At 49.7% G+C, this 12,293-nt stretch overlaps 1 protein-coding gene across 1 annotated transcript in view; it reads right to left on the bottom strand.

Moving 5' to 3' along the window:
• The window catches only part of PKD2L1 (polycystin 2 like 1, transient receptor potential cation channel), a 43,535-nt gene extending 37,756 nt beyond the window's left edge, over window positions 1–5,779 (bottom strand). Inside the window, 3 exon segments of the mRNA XM_013004181.1 lie at window positions 2,887–2,997; window positions 3,557–3,841; window positions 5,680–5,779. Of these exon segments, the coding sequence (XP_012859635.1) occupies window positions 2,887–2,997; window positions 3,557–3,841; window positions 5,680–5,779 (496 nt within the window).
• Between the last annotated feature and the right edge of the window lie 6,514 nt (window positions 5,780–12,293).

Raw genomic sequence — 12,293 nt, 5'->3', positions numbered from 1 at the left:
ATTCAGAGCTCAGTAATTCTGCAGGTCTTGACACCCCCCAAAACAAGCCCACTGCCCTCAACTCATGGTGACCCTGGGCAAGGTCGTCATTTTAAACCCACCAGTGGCTCCAGTGGAGAAAGATGAGGCTCTCGATTTCCAGGAGGGAACTACAGTCTTGAATATTCTATCGAGGCCGGCGATGAGTTGGCATTGACTTGTGGCAGTAGGTGGGGTGGGGTGGGGAATTACTCTGTGGACTGAGTAGAGTAGCCCCATAGGGTTTGCAAGGCTAGGAATCTTGCCAGAAGCAGACAACCACATCTTGGTTCTGTAGCTGGTGGGTTCAAGTCACCGGTCTTTCAGCTGTCGGCTGAGTGATGAACCGCTATGCCACCAGGGCTCCTCGCCTGTCTGAATCACTAAACAAAACAAATCACTAAGATGATCCTGACTCACACTGACCCTACAGGACAGAGTAGAACTGTCCTTTGGAATTTCCAAGGCTGTAAGTCTTGACGAGAGCAGAAAGTACCCTCTTTCTCTCACCGCACGCCCTAATAGAGCCACCAAATAGAAATACAGTGGAGGACAAACTATCAGCACACCTCTCTGGACTGCTCCGACTGTTCTGGAATATTTTTTCCAGTAGTGGGAATCACAATAGACAACGAGGGTTGGTGTATATTCTGAAAAAACTCTTACTGTATACCACGCACTGAATGACTGGCTTAAGAGATGTCTTATGTAATGCTCACACCATCCTACGGAATTTGGTGAAGTCCAGATGAAGAAACCAAAACTCAGAGAAGTTAAGCAACTTGCACAAAGGTCCTCGACTGGACATGACCGAGCCTGGTGTTTGTGCCCAAGCCTGTGCAAACTGGAAAGCCAGGCTTCAAGTCTTTGCAAAACACCACGCCTGGAAACCATACTATCCTGACTGATTTAGCAAGAAGCTCAAAGAGATTTCTCCTGAAGTGCAGGTGGCCAAGGAAAATGATAAATAACTATCCAAGACCAGTTAAGAGGTTGTCCCATGCTGCTTCAGAGAATATCAAGGAAGAATGAGGGGGCTTCACTCGGTTTGTGGGAAAATGCCATGATCTTTTCACTCCATTTTTTCCACCCAAAAAGTGGAAGGTAAGTTCCTTAAGGGGAAGCGTCTAAGTCTCAGCCATCTCTGTATCCCTCAGCCCAACATTTGGAAGAGAGGAGAACCCTTCACAGATGTTGACTGAAGACAGGAAGTTGAGTGTCCCAACAGTGGACTGTGTTACCCTGTGAAAAAGTGAAATCCGGATCACACTCCCCAGTGTAAGGCTGGTGCGCCACTTGACAGAGCACCATAGGAAGGATCTTAGGAAGGATGGCTGCCCCTATGTGCCCTTGAACTAGATGCCCTTGAAAGCCCCTGGCTGCTCAGGGATTCGATAATTACTGGGCTGAGTCTGTGAGTCAGCCTTTGGCAAATCACAAGTGCACTTGGAGGTCATAAGGTAGAGAACATGAGTGAATGGGCTTCAAGGCTTCCAGAACCCAAGCTTGCACTCCTTCCAGCCCCATTCAGAGGAGTCAGAAATGGTTCATTGTAAGTCTGGCATGTTAGAGACCTCTCCTCAAATCTGTTCCAAAGGTTAATCTGGAAATAGAGACCGGTGAGTGATTTAGAAAGAAAGGCTCTTTGCCTGGGGGTCTCAGCTGTTGTGAGGGGATGTGAAGAAGGAGAGGAACGATCCTAGCAGATGGTTAAGGGAAGAAAAACAACAACAATACATCCACAAGTAAATTCCAGCCAGTCCCTTGCTGAAAGGACTTGAAGGGGCCCCTCAAAGGGTACCCTGTGTCTGCTGCTGTTCCCCACACGCTGGGTGACTGGTGGCAAACCTTTAGCACTGCCTCCTGTCTCCGGTCCAGAGTGGAGTGAGTCCCATCAGAGGACGCCTGGGGCCAGGGCTTTCTGCTCAGCTTCCCAGAGGGCAAATGTGGGTGAATGGCTCAGGAGGCTGATGAACTGTTGTATGAAGAGTTACGTCATCAGATCTTCAGATTTTACTTTGGAAAGGTCCATGCCCCCTACAAGGAACGAGCCTTCGGGAAGATACAAAACCACCTGTTTAGTAGCAGGAGATAGCTTAGGCGTATGATTTGATTTGCACCTTGAATCAACGCCCACATATACACCTAGGTCTATTAAACTTTGCTTGCTGCACAAATGTTTAACTCAGTACAAATACCACCCTCTTATCAACAGGCCTCATAGCATATATTTGGTCCAACTAGTATATGTCCTTTTAAAAAAAAATTATTAGAATCTACACTCTAATCTTTTCACCTGCTTCTCTCAACTTAAAGACCAAACCTTCCCGGTTTGTATCTATAGTTAGGGCTCCAGATACACTTCCTTGGACCTGCCTTTGCCACAGTGCTGTCTTACCTGGACCCTAACTATGGTGACCACCACTCCAGTTGCACCTCTAACCCCTTTATCAGGGAGCTGAGCTCTCCAGTCTCCTTGATATTTTTCCAACTGCTGCTAAGCAAATGTGGGGGAACACACAGTATGATCATTTGGTGAAGCCAACACCTTTTCTTGCTCTCTCCTCTGGGTAAAACTTCCACCTGCCTTGGCTGCAACTCGATGTCCGCGCTGCAATGGAAAACCTGGGCTCCCCTGGCGATACTTGACCCGGAAATGCTGCCTTCTCTTAGAACTCACTAACAAGTTCTTTGGCTACCCAAAATACCAACATTTGAAAAGGATAATAAATAGGATTTGATTATGGATTGAAAGTTCCCAGGACATAGCTTGCTTATACAGGTGGATGCTGTGCCCACAATGGTTGCCAGGGGGCGTGTGTCCACAGATATTGTACACATACATACCTCTCACAGGCAGAGAGATACAGAGACAGATGGCCACCAGGAAGACGATATACACCAGAAGCTCCCGCAGGGTGGTCTTGACATAAAGTTTCTGGTTCTCGGCTGTATTCTCCATCAGGCTTGTTCCCCAAGATCTGAGGAGCTTTGGAGAGACGCCCAGAGTCCCCCAGCAGCATAGTAACACAACCACAAGCCCCCTTCCCCCGCTGCACTCTGCCTCCAGTAATCAGATACCTATCTGGACCTGAACTTGACCTACATGTTGACCCCTGCCCTTTTCTCCTTTCCATCACTTTATCCTTTTTCTGAATCTGGCCGCTCTACCCACACCTGGGTCTGCCCTTCACTGTCGGCCTCGCTCTGGAAACACCCCACCCCCCCACCCCCGGCAAAGGCATGGGGAGAACCTGGGTTGAGGAAAAGCAGGGCTTAGAAAGGGGGTCCTGGCTCTCAGTGGGGCAGTTCAGGGCCTCACAGCACCTGTGTCCTCCCTCACACCAGCTCCACACCTCTCTGAGTCCCACACCACCTCCCTCCACAGGGAGACCAGAGAGTTGTGTCCCTTGGCCATCCAACTCCCCTGCCACAAGTCCCCAGGTCACAAAAGTGCCCTGAGATTTCCCTCTTCTTTGGGCCACAATCCTCCCTCCTCCTGACTTCTACCTCCCAGGAGAACCTTCCCCCTCCCAGGTACCTCCGATGCCTCGACCAATATGGAGGCAGCAGCTGGGCCCCAGGTTCCTGGGCGCCTTCTCCTGAGGAGGGCCATCTTCAGGGTTCTTGGGTGGGGAAGGGGAGGGCACCACACTGGAGATGGTGCAGAGACCCAGGGTTCAGTGTGGGGAAGGGGGAGCACTGCAGGCAGGGTTGTCCCAGGCTCTGCTCCTCAGCTTTCGAAGCTGCAACCCCTGGAGACCTTCCATAGCATCCAGAGCGGAAGTGGCAGAGAGCTGGTGGGCGGGGCCCCAACTCTCACCTGGAGGAAGAGGTGACTGTTAGCGGTCCAGCCTGGCCAGCAGAGGGCAAAGGGAAGGGAGCCTGACTGACAGCTGCTGGGCGCTCACAGCCTCGCCTCTGCTCCTTTTGTAGGGGGAGTGGATGCCTGCTGGCAGAAGGGACAGAGGATTGGGGTGGGGACAGAGGCCAGGAAGGGGAGACTGTACTGTGCCTCCTCCCTACCTGGCTCAGCCAAAGGTGTCGGAGCTCTCTTCTTGTCTCACCTTGATCTGTCCCCTGGTAGGTGGGGGTCCACCCGCTTGCCCCACCCCCATGACTAGGAGTAAAGGCTGGCAGCCAGAGGATCCCCATCCATAGAAAGCTGTTTCTTAAGTATGGGGGTTGGGGGTGGGGAGCTCCGTCAAGGAAAAAGGTGAAAGGGGGTGAGGGGCTGAGTCAGCGAGCAAAAGGCAAGCACCATGTGACTTAGGGTCCCTTCAGGGGAGTGGATACTGGACCCAGGTCAGCCGGCAACCTTCTCCCCTGTCTCTGCGTCATTCACACTGGGCCCGGGGTGTGAGCTTGACCGCCATATGGACGTAGCAGAGAAATCAGAACCAATCTGCTTTCTTCCCAATCGCAGGTCTTGGAATTCAGACCCTGGTGTGCCCAACTCTGACCTGTGATCTCCTGCCCCGGTTCACCGACAGGCATGTGCAGTGCCTCAGAACGGGCTGGTCTCCCAAGGGCTAGTAGTTCGCGTCTTCAGTCCCTTATCTTCTATGGCTGTTGGGAGAGCTGCCCCCTCTCCAACTCCTGGCCCTCCAGCATGGTGGCTAGTGGCTATCCAATCCATTCCACCTCAGGATGGCCCCAGGTGGGTAGACAAGAGCCTGGCCCCTGGGTTTTCCAGGCCATGACCTTGTGGAAGCCTATCTTCTGAGGCATCTCCGGTGAGTTTGAACCAACCATCTTTCTTAGCATTGTCAAGCATTAATCATCGGAGCCACTCAGGGACACGCAAGCTCTCCACCTTGACCTACTCTTTGCTTCCATGGCCTGAAGCCTACCTTCACATTGGGTAAATATCAGCTTGGTTGGTTCAAGTCCTGAGTGTCCCCATTAGGCAATCCTGATCTCAGACAACCTGGGACTGGGCTCAACTCCTTGAGAAAGAACTGAATTCCACCTTCGCCGCAGTCTGGGTCGGAAAGCATGACTGTCCTCCCCTCTGGGTGTGCTGCAGAGCGCTCCTGCCCGAGGTGGAGCTGTTACAAAAGGAAGGAGCTCCCGGCCTGGGCCGGAGCTGAAGACTCTCACAAGACTGCCTAGCTGGAGTCGTCCCCCACCTCGCCCCTTAACCCACCAGCTTACACACTGCACGGAGACCTCGTTTCGTGTGTGGCAGAGCCCAGTGGCCAGATGGCGTTTTCTTCCACAGTGCCTCTGGTGGATTCGAATAGCCAACCTGTAGGTCAGTTGTTATTGCTGCTAGGTGCTATCTACTAGATCGTGGCCCTTAGAGAGCCCCGGGTGACAGGGTAGAACTGTCCTGTGCGGTTTCTAGGTGTAAACATTATGGGAACAGATTGCCAGATCTTTCTGCCTCAGAGTTGCCTGTGCCTTCGTGGTCACGTGTAAGCTGTTTGCACTGCCCTGGGGTTGCCAAGAACTAGACCGGGACTCCACGGTCATGGGTTTGGACCTTTTTAGTTTAAGACACAAACCAACGTGCTTGTTTTGGGAGGGAAGAAGGACACGCGATTCTGCCTGTGTGGGACGCTCGTGTTAAGTCAGCTGATGGCAATGAGAACGGAGCTGCCGCTGCCTCTTAACCCAGGAGCTTTGTTGACATTTGCAAAAGGCCCCTTGGCTTACGAAACCAGACCTCGGCAGCGTGGTGTACAGGAAGCTCATAGTCGGGTTCAGAGAAGTAGGGCAAGGAATAGGGAATGGTTCCTGACTGCACTGTGGTCATTTTGACTTGGGGGTGGTTTGGGGGAGACCTGTGAGCAGTGGGGATTTGAATGGACTCAAGAAGATTGATGGTTTAGCTCATCCCACCCACTGGGAGCTCAGATTCTGGGTTGAACGGCCCCCAGGCTCCCACCTGGGCAGTGTTCCCCGCTCAGTCTGGAGCACTTCCAGTGCGTGTGGATCCACCCAGTATACCCCCAGGAGCACGGGTTATGTAATACAGCTTAAGAAACTTACTCAAGAGGCCCTCTCCATTCCTCGTGTGTTTTATCTTGCTCAAGAGGCTGTAAATATGACCATCAAAAGGGATCTCCTGATGATTTTGTGCACCGCAATTCACCATGTCCTCAAGCTTTGATTGCACTTGACTTTCCCAACGTGGCCAGGCCCTGTTTAAAAAGAGGGGTGGGGGGAGGACACAGTTCAGGGAGGTCATGTGGCTCAGGCTACCTCGTATGTATTCAGCAAAACCCCAGAACCTTAAAGTTGAAAGCAAGACTTTGGGGCTTAACTCTTGGCTCAGCCCTTTCACTAGCTGATTAGTTCTGGGCAAGTCACTTTTGAGACTTCCGTCACCTATATTATCTACAAAGTAGTCATCGTAATGCCTACCCAAATGAGTTTTGGGGGCTAAAATAAGAGAATATAAAAGTCATTATCAACAGTCTACTAGAAAGTTCCCAAACAAATTTAAGTATCTTACCATAGCTTTCATTCTTGGACCCACCCAGCAAGCCATGGTGAAGGCAGTACCTTCAGCCAGGACTCGGTTTTCATTCTCTGAGGGACAGGGGAACCAGAATGTTCTGTGTGCACACCCATCTCTTTCCCAGAAGCTCCTTTCTGCGGAACTGAACGATACCATTTGGGACTGAGCATACTGTGAAATGGAGTCTTTGAAGGCAAGCATGTCTTCGAAGAGCCGTATAGGCACATGGCCAGCCTTGTGGTCCATCCAAACCAGAAGCCCCTCTTTATCAGGAAGCCTCTTAGCTTCCCTGGCAAATGCGTCCCCTTGCTCCACTGTGATCCGTTTTGGCTCACATGCCATTTTTAGTTAGGGATAGCGAATCGCCCATGGTTCTGCCATCTCTTTTACCCCATGCTCATCGTAGCCAGCTTCCCACATACACTCGACGCTGAGAGACATCAAAGTTGCCAGCAAGGAATCTTGTGACTCATCTCCTTATACGTTCTCCAGGAGGAGCCTTCCACCTTTCACCTTCTAGAAAAAAGATCCCTGGGGTGAGTCACATTTCAGCTCGGCTAGGGACCAGCAAGCTGCACAGCACCTTCTGTATTCTCCAAAGTGACTCTCCGCTGTTATCACCGCGGAAAACATAAATGACAGGACATACTCCATCCGTAGCAGCGGTCACTCTGACAAAGGAAGGCCATCACAAATGACGGAGCTATAAGAAAGAGCCCTGGATAGGAGACCTTACGCTTCACCAAGGCATCATTAAAGTCAACTGTGTGTAAAAATTCTAAGAAAGGAATCCTTCAAGTTCTCGGCAACAAACATGGTGACCCAAGCAAAGAGACGTGGATAGACTAAGCCCAGGGAGCCCTCTTGTCTCTGTTTTTATGCAGAAGATGCCACAGCACTGTGCCAGGCCCGCCAGGAGACCCTGCTGTCCTTCACCTCAGGATGGACAAAGCTGCCGCCTTTGGGAAGTTTGGTTGTGTGCAGTTCTGGCCCGAATGTCTTCAGCCCAAGAGCAGAACACTTTGTTCTGGACCATCACAGAGAGGCTGGAGACAAGCTCCTTCTCGGATCAAGACCATCTACTTTATCCTTTGTCCTCTTCCCTGTCGCGTCTCCAGGGTCACAAGTCGTCCTGGAATACATTTTGCCCCTTCCATGTCTCCAAAGAGAGCCTTTTGGAGTGAGCCCATTTGCCCATCCTGTCTGCAGAAGTCTGGTCAGTGGAGAAAACCACTCCAAATCTGGTCAGTGGCAAACAAGCGAGGTGTCAACAGAATCGTGGAAGCTAGCCTCTGGTCTTTCTGAACTCCTGGAGACTTAGCGGTGACCATGTCCCTGCTGGCTGGGTGCAGTCCACCTAGCACGGGGTTCGCACGGTCCTGGAGTAATCAACTCATCAGCATGATCACTTCTAGGCAGAGCTTGGCTGCATCAGGCTTTGATAGTGGAGACCCACCTTCTCTCAGGAGTGCCGTGGGTAAGGAAAGAGTCCAGTGTGGAGGGGAGGCGAAGAAAAGACACAGGGTTGGCAGGAGAGTTTGAGGCAGAGGACCTGAGAGAGTTCTGTTCTTAGCCCTGGAAGTGCTCATCACATTTCACCTTAGGTCAACAGCCAAAGACGAGGGGATGCTGGGACTCCAGGGCATAGCTTCCCAGCACACACTCTTCTGACACCATTAAAGTAGTCACTCCAGACACCCCCCGGTCCCGGCTACTGTGAGCTTGATTTCTTCCCATCAGGGTCCTCAATCCAGTTATCAGTTCATTCCAGAAGCATTTAGTGGGTGCCAGCGCTCCAGTGGGAGTGGTGTTTAGCCCTGGCAGCCCTGGGTGGGGCCAGGGGTTAGCACACTGGGCTGTTTATGGAACAATAGTAGGTTTGAGTCCACCCAGAGGCTCCTGGAGATGTACTTTGAAAAAGCTGTCATTCAAAAAAAAAAAAAAAAGAAAAAGCTGTCATTCAAAACCCTCTGTAGCACGGTTGGGGCATGGAAATGGCATGGGGGGGTGGGGGCACTTCCTTGGGAGGACCAAGCAGCCAACTAGACCATCATGGCCTCTGCGCTGTGGAGCTTCCGTTCCAGAGAAGACAGGTATTGCATAAATAATCACAGAACACACTTATTATTTATAAGTATAAATAGTCCTGCAAAGGAGGTGCCACTAGGTTAGGTACCAAGGCCTGACTTCAGGGGTCAATGAGTAACGGCTGGAAGACTTCTATTTCTCGTCCCCATTTGGTTTTCTGAGGTTTTCCAACAAGGTTTTCGGAAGGCTCCGAAAATGATGTGCTGTCAATCGGGGGGACGAGGCTGAGTAAAAAGATCAACAAGGAGATAGCTGCGAGCCTGCAGGAACTGGTCACGTGTAGAGTCATCTTTATCCCTGCGGTCACTGGAAATATGAGTTAAGAAACTAAGCTTGCATCAGACAGAGTCTTGCCTGCCGACATAAAAGGCAACTGCCTTTCCATGTCTACAGATTCGTTTTCTCCCCAAAACCTGGACAAGGGGGAGGCTGGAGTGGCTGGTAAAAGCCCAGACTCTAAACAGGAATTCAGGCAGCATCGTTTCATTTTATCATTTATTGATCCCCTGGGTCTGCAATCCCAAGCCTAGAACGCTCTCCCATCTTTACCAGCATTTTGGACCACAGCTAAGCAAGGCTGGTGGGGCGAGGGGGCGCCGGGAGGGGAGTGGGCGAAGAAAAGCGGAAACCTAAATATCCAACCATGGGGGAAAAGCGGACAATGACACAGTGGCCTGATGTGCTCTTGTGCAGAAATGAGCACTCGCTTTGGAGAATATGGATGTCATGAGAAAATGCTCACCACATGCTCTGTGAAAAATGCTGGTATCTGGTACCTGCATTACAACAGAATGCACACTGCATGGGTTATGGGTACACTATGTAAGGAGTGCTGATGGCGCTGTTTGGTTAGCATTGAACTGCTAACCTCACGGCCCTTCAAACTGACTAGCCACTCTGAGGGATAATGGTGAGGCTGTCTGCTCCCATAAAGATTGGCTAAGCCTCAGAGAGCCACTACAAAGTGACTCTGAGTTGGCATCAACTCAATGGCAGTGAGCTTTATATTCCTATAGATACCTAGGCTAACGGACTAATAGTAAACTAACAGTAAACGAATCCAAATTTGAGCAGAGGTTTTCTTTGCATGAGGTGGTTACAGGGACTTTTTAAGCTTAATTTTTAAAAAACATTTTATTAGGGGCTCATACAACTGTTATTGAAATCCATACACACATCAATTGTGTAAAGCGCATTTGTACATCATTCTCAAAACATTTTCTCTCCACTTAAAACCCCCGGCATTAGGTCCTCATTTTTCCCCTCCCTCCCCGCTCCCCCCTCCCTCATGAGCCCTTGATAGTTTATAAATTGGTATTTTGTCAAGCTTAATTTTTTTTCTTGAAATAATTATGTGTCTTTATATTCAGGAAAAGGATTTTTTTCCCCAAACAGTTTTATTGGCATATAATTCACATAGCATACCATTCATTCGTTCAATCACGTGGAGAAGAGTTGTACAATCATCACCGCAATCTGTTTTAGGACTCTAGGACTGTTTTAGGACATTTTCTTCAATCTTAAGAATTATTTTTGGCCACAGTGCTGAGGTGTCACATTCTTAAATAGGTGAAGTTTATTTTTAACTCTTAAGAGAGACGACGAGAGAAAGATCTAGCTGGTGGCTCTGACCACACCAACTCTCCACTCGGCAAGAAGGCATTGCCTTGTGAATTCCTTGACCCGAGTCTCGTCTGTGAAGGGACTTCATATTTTGCCTGCTGAGGCCAAGATGTCTCCCCACTGCCTTCTGGAAGGAAAGGAAAGGACAGAGGTGAAAGGCGACAGGTTCACAAACGACAACGACTATGAAGAGGACCGGATGAGAAGTACAGCAGCGCGGGTTGTGGTAGGGGGTGCGGGCGCCGACCACTCCGTAAGTGACATGCGGGCACCTGGCTTACCGTGCTTCCTGGGGACTCCATCCCTGTCTGGAGTTGGGTACTTGGAAAGAGGCCTTCATTCTGTAGGAAGGGTTGGGAGCCACACCAAGTAGCTGTAGTGTTTGTTTTTAAACAGTGTTAGGGACACTTCCTCCTTTTATCATGTGAAGCAAGAGTTTAATCACATCAAGAAGAGTTGTCCAATCCGTACCACAATCTAGTTGAGAACATTTTCTTCTTCCTTGCTCTCATTGTCATTCATGTAGTTTTCCACGCCCACCCCAATTTTGGCAAACATAAATTCAACAAAACATTCTCCCAGCCAACAACCTCCATGTGTAGAATTCAGTGCCATTGAGCATACTCTTTGGGCTGTCCAACCACTATTGCGATTCCTCTCCACATGGTCCACCACCATTAAAAGGAATTCAGTGCCCCGTGTAGTAAAAACTCTGGCTCCTTCACCTATAGTCAGTGTGTTAGGCTGGGTACATTAGAAAAACAAATCCGCAGAAACTCATGTATAAGAGAGAGTTTTATAGAAAGGTTAAGTGCGCATCAAGAAAACATCCCAACCTAGTGCTGCCCAAGCCCACAAGTCCAACATTAACCCATATGTCCAACACCAGTCCACAAAGTCCTCCTCCATCTAACAAAACAGTCACAATGATGCCGACTGCAGGAGGAAAGCCGAGTCAGTGAGTGTGTAAGCATCTCAGCGCTGGCAGGGTCTCCACACGGCTGCTCCACCACCCAGGGCTGCATCGGGGTAGGTCCATGTGGCTTCTCCTCGGGGATGTCTTGCAAGAAATGAGCCTTGCCTGCTGAAGCAGGGAACTGACTAAGGCAATTGCACCCTGGTCTGACCATCACAAAGCAAGAGACCCGAGAACTAGAAAGGCGAGGCTCACTGTGCTGTTTATCCCTCCGCCCTTCAATGAACCCCACCTGTGTTTATGAGCCAGGTTGGCACAATGAACTAACGACCTCAGGGAGCATAGGTCAAGTTGGGTTTCTTTTCTTTCTTAGAAGTTTTCTTAATAAAACACTCACATTATCAGACGATACCATCGTCAAACTGCTTCTTTTGTTTTGGGGCTCATACAACTCTTATCACAATCCATACATACGTCAATTGTATAAAACACATTTGTGCATTCGTTACCCTCATCATTCTCAAAACATTTCCTCTCCACGTAAGCCCCTGGCATCAGCTCCTCATTTTCTCCCCTCCCTCCCCGCTCCTCATCCCCATGAACCCTTGGTAATTTATAAATTATTATTTTGTCATATCTTATACTGTCCAACATCTCCCTTCACCCACTTTTCTGTTGTCCGTCCCCCAGGGAGGAGGTCATATATAGATCGTTGAGTCAAACCACTTTAAAGAGTTGTGTGTACATCATTACAATCTGTTCTAATAGAAGCAGGCTCTTCTGTCATGGGGAAAAGTAAAATTGTTCACTGTAGTTGTTCTCGCTGTCGGACTCATAGCCAGTCGGTGTACAACAGGAAACACTTCTGCTGTCTGAGCCCACCGATGCAGTCACAGTGTCAATCCATCTTGTCAGCAGCTTCCACTGTTTCGCTGCCTGCTACTTTACCAAGCTTGATGTCCTTCTCCAGGGACTGGTCTCTCCTGACAGCACCTCCAAAGTCTGTGTGACAGTCTTTCCACCTTTGCCTCTAAGGAACACTCTGGTTATTAAACTGCTTCCAAAACAGATTTATCAGTGCTTTCGGCAATTCTTGCAACATTGTTCCCTAGAGATAAGTAAGTAAGTCAACTGTTCACTTGTTTACCTTGCTTTTGGGATCATCCAATCCTGAGGAGA

This window comes from Echinops telfairi, unplaced genomic scaffold, assembly GCF_000313985.2.
Source record: "Echinops telfairi isolate 266 unplaced genomic scaffold, ASM31398v2 ScPeMD7_70;HRSCAF=299, whole genome shotgun sequence".
In the NCBI taxonomy this organism is placed as follows: domain Eukaryota; kingdom Metazoa; phylum Chordata; class Mammalia; order Afrosoricida; family Tenrecidae; genus Echinops; species Echinops telfairi.
Note: the sequence above shows the minus strand (reverse complement) of the source record. Positions and strands in the feature narration are given on the sequence as shown.